The 6,134-nt window shown below is 38.1% G+C and overlaps 1 protein-coding gene across 2 annotated transcripts in view; it reads left to right on the forward strand.

Annotated features, from left to right (window-relative positions):
* The first annotated feature begins 866 nt into the window (after window positions 1-866).
* Window positions 867-6,134, forward strand: part of HESX1 (HESX homeobox 1) — a 6,577-nt gene continuing 1,309 nt past the window's right edge. Inside the window, exons 1-3 of one of the 2 annotated variants that reach the window (XM_009866892.1) lie at window positions 867-963; window positions 5,516-5,598; window positions 5,718-5,914. In XM_009866892.1, the coding sequence (XP_009865194.1) occupies window positions 899-963; window positions 5,516-5,598; window positions 5,718-5,914 (345 nt within the window). In that variant the 5' untranslated portion in view covers window positions 867-898. Of the gene's footprint in view, window positions 964-5,405; window positions 5,599-5,717; window positions 5,915-6,134 lie in introns of those variants that run through there. The other variant, XM_009866891.1, reaches the window with a different exon arrangement.

Here is a 6,134-nt window from a genome sequence, read left to right on the forward strand (position 1 = left end):
TCTGTAATTACCATTTGACAGAACGCTATCATCGGTTTGTGACCTGTATATGTGCATGGCTTTCTGATTTTTGAGATCGGTTAAATTGTGATCTAAGTTTTACAGCAGTCTTCTCTAAGAAATGTTCTCTGGTTTGTACTATAAGATGCATTTCTCTAGCAGAACTCAGGAAGGTAGTAATGGAATTGAATTTAGTTGCCTTTGTTCACAGCTCTAAGTGGCAGAGGAAAAAAATTCTTTACCTGCTATGAGCAGAGAAATAAATGTTTTGTAGAAGAAAAAAAAAAAACTTTAGCAAACAGATCTTTAACGTGTAGAAATGTGCTATGCTATCAGCTGGCATATAGCATCATAAAAATGTATCTTTCTCCAGTTTAGTAGCAAGAGGGGGACCTTTCTAAATTTTGTAGTATACCAGGGCTTCTTTGAACTCGTAGTCAGGTTTTTTAATATATTATTATGTTGAAACATTCTGTAAGGCATTACTAGTCTTATTTTTACTTTTTGTGTATGTTTTTTACAAATGTTGCAAGGCATCCAAAGGTTTTGAGACACAGATTTGACAACAACACGTGAGATTGGATAATAATGAATTGAGGGATCCTTCTGAAGCCTCTAATTGTATTTTTAGTATTATGCTTTTTTCAGCATTTTATGCTTTTTATTAGTGTGGGTTAGTGTGGGTTTTTTTATTTGTTTAGTTTTTTAATTGAGTTTTTGGATTTGTGGGGTGGTTGCTTTTTGGTATTATGGTTTGTTGGGGTTTTGGGGAGTATTTTTGTTGTTTTGTTGTTGTTTCTGAAAAATACTTGCCAAGAGACCTTAAAAATGTAGGGAACTAACACATGATCCTATGTAAACAGGGAGAAGAGCAGCCAAGCTCTTCAGAGGATTCCAGATGTGTCCCCTCATGGAGAGAACACTTGGCCTCTGCTGGAGCCTGAAGGTAGCTGTCTGGATAAGGTTGGCTTTCTTTGCATGTTATACACTGTTTGTCAGGCTTTTGCTAGTGCCACCCTTGGGTTTACCTTAAATTTATCTGTGTTAGCTTAATCTTGATGGGTCAAAATAGCTGATACTTCAGCCAAGAAATAGCTGACTGCTTTTAGTCATGTTCTGTGAAAACTGGTGTTACAATTTTGAGGTATTCTTGCCTAAAAACACAGGGGGTTAAAGAAGCTGTAGGAAAGGTGAGATGAAAGACAGGGGTTTTTGGGCATGATAAGTAATCAAGAAAGATTATGCATACCACTTTTACCTTGTTAAAAAGCTGGAAATATTGCATAAACCATTGTGAAAGGTGACGGCAGTGGAGTAGCAATGGGTGGGAAGAGCAAAAGGTAGCAGCAGTGAGCATTGGGGTGTCAGACCAAAGCCACCAAGAATGCTTCGTGTGGCCTCTTGAGCTGGTATAAAGAGAGCCCTTAGAGGCTTCACATCTTTAAAGAACAAGAGCTTCATCTACTAAACAGATAAACTCTACTGTCCCTGGGCAAAAAGCAGTGGCACAAAATCTGAAAGGGAGATTAGTTTGCTGCCTCATCAAGTAAGTGATGTTGTAAGAGGATTGGATTTGCATTTCCAAGGAGCAGTGATTTCTCCTGTTATTGATTACTTAGGATTTTCAACTTAATGTTTGTTGTGTTGCTCTAAATGCCTCTACAATGGTATTTAGCTAAAACTCTGACTAATTTTATGCAGATTGCGAGGGAACCATTGATCATTTCTAATGGGCCAAAATCATGAAATACACTTTCTGAGTGAAGGCTTAAGCTCTGTTTACATTTTCAGTGGGAATTCCTAAGTTCTTTACTACCAGATATTCCTGGATTTGAAGTTTTAAGTTTTCTGCCCTGTGGAAAATATATGTTCATGCTCATTTCTTATGGAAGGAGTTGTTGACTTTTTATCTTGCTAAGAAGTAGCTTTCTTCTACAACCAAGCAAACTTCTCTCCAAAGGAGTCTCACAACACTTGAATGTTAGCTCTTCAGCCAGACATTACAGTAGATTTATCTTTACATACATGTTGTTTTAGAATCATAGAATAGGTTGAGTTGGAAGGTCCCTTAAAGGGGGGTTGGAGCTAGATGCTCTTTGTGATATTTTTCACTGAATGAAGTTGGTCAAAGACCCATCCAACCTGACTTGAACACTTACAGGGGCATAATGGACTTTCAGTATAATGCAGACTTAATGTCTTTAGAATAATTTCTTTTTTTTGGTGAAATTTTTATAAACAGTTATGTGGAGCTGTGTTAGTGTTATAAAGGTCTCGGATATCTGATGTTTCGATTTCACTGAATTTCTCAGAAATTAGAGAGCATAGTGTGAGCATCTACCTTGTGACCTTTGGAACTGGACATCAGATGGCAGTATTCAGTGAGCTGCTGACCTGTGGCTGGCAAGTCAGTTATGCGAGCTTGGCCTATTTTATGAAAACTCTTTTTGAGAGCTACCAAGACCTCTCTTTTTTTTTTCCTGAAAAGTCATTAAAAAACCTGAAAGAATGAGTGTTTCCAACTGGGAGTTAAAAGCAGGCTACCCTGAAGAAGTTTTTTTTCCCTTCTTCCACAATATCAGAGAGACTGAAATTAAGTTATAATTACTTGGCTAACTTAATGATTAGTTCTGGGAAGACAGCATCTCATAAATGTCTCTCTTGCCACCAAATATGCCTGTCTTTATTGATAGTTCTTAAGAGCTTCCTGAAGAGCGCACCTGTGATCGTATTTACAACTTGGAGATTTGAAATAATGTGTTAATCTGAGTCTCAGCTGTGTGGCCCAGGTTAATTTCATTCATATTCATCCATGAGAAATAAATATTTTCTGCCATGTGTTTTGTATCAGTGCTTGTGTTGGTTTTTCTAAGTTTCTAAAAAAAAATAAAATTCACGGGCTGTACTTGGAATCTAGCTATTATTTTATAGCCATTAAGAGATTTTTTGTATTATTCTTTATCGTTATTTCTGAATTCAAGTGGCTGTCTACAAGTGATCATGCTTTTTATCTCTTTCGTATAGAGAAGCAGCTCCAGGTTCAGAAGGAGATTCATTGTTTCCTTTTTGACTTAATGTATTTTCTGGGGTTTTTTTAAACTTTTTTAAAAAAAAAAAGCACAAGACAACTGGTGTTCCATGTAGAGACTCTAGAGGTAGAAAACTGATCTACCAATCACTGCTGTATAAGAGGCTTTGCTTTATCTCTTCAGTAACCTCTGTACCTGCCGTGCAGTCCAAATACTCAAGATAACTGCTTGCAGCTAAGAAAAGGAGTCCTGCTGCTTTGTTAAGGTCACAGGTTGCCTTGTTGGGAATAGCTGTGCTGAAACATAAAGGGCTACGAGGCTGCTGCTTGCCACTGCTTCGCACTGACCAAATAGTCACCAAATCTTGCAGCGAGTAGTGGTTTTGTACGTCGGTCCTCGTCGGTGTTTTGTATATCTACACTTGGTGGTTGCAGAGGCTGTTAAACGATGGTTGGAGGGCCGCTTGCAGGTGGTCACTGCAGTTGTGTTGCTGCCACCTCAAGATCCATTGATAAGTGCTGACAAGGTGTCCTCATTTAGAACACTGATTAAATTGTCACTCTTACATAGTGTGCTTTGCTAACAATCCCATTGCACAACACAGAGTCAGTCCAGTAAGTCAACCTGTATTATGTTTGGTGGAACTTGGAGGGCCGGTTAGCTCAGTGGTTTGAGCACGGTGCTGGCAACAAGGACCAACACTGAGGTCACGGGTTCGATTCCTGCTCGGTCTCCTTGTGTTGACAGGTCTAGTCGAGAGGTGGTGTCCCTGCCCATGACAGGGAGGTTGGACTAGATGACCTCTAAGGTCCCTTCCAGCCTAGGCCATTCTATGATCTATGGATAGAAAGCTATGTATGGATTGCATTTTTCTCTGTAGACCTCAGCTCATCATGGTCAGTTCTAGACTGTACTGTTTCCTTAACAATTTTCTTGCTTCTGTCTATTCATAAGGATTACTCTTGGGTTATTTAGAAATGTATAGAAAATCAAGGTGGAGGTACAGTTTATTTCCTTGATATTAGTTGTTAGCCATGTGAATGTGACTGATGGCACAGAATAAACTACTCTAAGAAACAGACAAACCAAAAAATAGAGGATCAGGTTTTTTTCCTCTAAAAGCACAGGCCTACATGCTCATGTGCTCTGAATTAAAAGTTTTATTTCAGACAAGTAACTTTTGTATCCTGAAATTAAAATACTATTTTTGGTTTTGCATATTATGAGATAAAGCTTTGTGCAAAATGAGAAAAAGAGGAAGCTCTGTGCAGAGGTTGTCCTGAACCAAAAGCTTGTTTTGAACATGTGACAGGTAAACTGCTGTGTGCCTGATAGGTTAGCTTGAATATAAAACTGTTATAGCTGGTACTTTCTTTATAATAGAGTAAATAAGAATTCTGTTTTCAGATTTTGAACCTCATTACAAACCCTTTATTTTTCCTCATTACTCATGGTTCTTGGTTCTTTTAAGTGTTTGCACTGTAGGATTTAAATTTCTATTGGTGATAAACCTACAGGAAGGGAGGAATATCTAGCAGTAAATGGATGTTTTTAAACCAATACCTTTGAGTGTACTGCTTCTGTTGCTTTTGAGTTTTGGTTTTCTGTTGCAAAGAACAAACAGGAAATTTTGCAGATCTCGTGTTTCAAGAAAAAAAGCTTCAACATAGTTATTTTAATTAGAAAAAAAGAATGCATGAATTATTTAAAATAGTTGGTGCAACTGTTCCTGTTAACTAATCCAGACACTTGGAAGGCAATTACACTGAGCTTTGACAACATTGCCAACCCACTGCACAGTGCCTTATGCCAAAAGCTATTGTTGTTTTATTGACCACGTTCACCATTACATATGCATATGAAAAAACAGAGGCATTTTCATCGGGATTACCCTAATAGCATTAAGAGATTATTTTTTAAATTTCCTTGGAAGGAAATTCACTTAAATGAGATTACTTATTACTTGACTGGTTTCCTATCATGCTGCTATATTTAGGTAAGTGGAGTCCATTAGAGTATAAAGTTTTTTAAAAAACTGATTTTATACATTACTGATTTCAAATAAAAGAGAAGTACTATATTTGTGCGCAGCTTCTTTTGAGAAAGTTAAGTCGATGTTCTGGTGAGGAGAGATAACACTTTTTGTCCCTCTTGGTGGCCCCCCTAGTGCTACCATTAGTTGCTAATTACTTGCAAACAAATAAACAATTAACTCCTCATGCTGCTTGGTGGGAGAGTTTTCATTGACATGCTAAAACTTTCTGATAAAAGATTTTAATTAATGACGTTGCAAACCCAGCCCTCTTGTCAACATAAGGAGGACTTGCAGAGAAATGCAGGTACAGTGCACAGGCTGTGCTGGCTGAAGGTGAGAACATGGCAAGTACATCGCTATGTGCTGCCAATACAGCAGCGGCTCAGAATCTTCGGCAAGTGCCTACTTTTGTGGAGAATAAAACCACGCAGTGCTCGTTTTCCATTGAAAGTATTTTGGGACTAGAGCAGAAGAAAGATGGCATTCCAGCTGTGAAACATCACAGACCAGGGATGGATGCATGCCCCAGCTTGGGTAAGTCAGCAGTCTGTAACAAGTAACCTCTCAAGCTTTTGCTCCTAAAAAATGCATGTATTTTCGTGTTTCTACTGAAACCCAATCAACTGATGCTCTTGTTCACTTGCTTTTTCTAGTTTTAGGTGATGACACTAATCTGCAAATCCCTGTTTACTATGAAAATCCATTATTTCATGCTAACAGTAATCCAGTGCAAGAGGAAAAAGTTTTGAACTGTGAAAAATATTTTTCAGTTGCTGAAAGGCTCTCTTTCAAACGAGAATTGAACTGGTACAGGGGTAGAAGACCAAGAACTGCATTCACTAGAAACCAGGTAGCGATTTTCTCAGTATTTAACAAATGAATGACAATGTAGTTTACTAAAATGTTGGTAGAAGCCTGTAACAGCTGACTAATTCAGTATCATGTACCTCTGCAGAGACACGTGTAATCAGGAACTAGTGTAAATTGACAGTAATATTGCTAACTTCAGCAGACTGTGTTTATGCATGGAATCAGAATTGTGCAAACGCTGCTCAGAAGTCTCCTGCTGA

The sequence above is a fragment of the Apaloderma vittatum genome, unplaced genomic scaffold (assembly GCF_000703405.1).
Source record: "Apaloderma vittatum isolate BGI_N311 unplaced genomic scaffold, ASM70340v1 scaffold35993, whole genome shotgun sequence".
Taxonomy (NCBI): Eukaryota; Metazoa; Chordata; class Aves; order Trogoniformes; family Trogonidae; genus Apaloderma; species Apaloderma vittatum.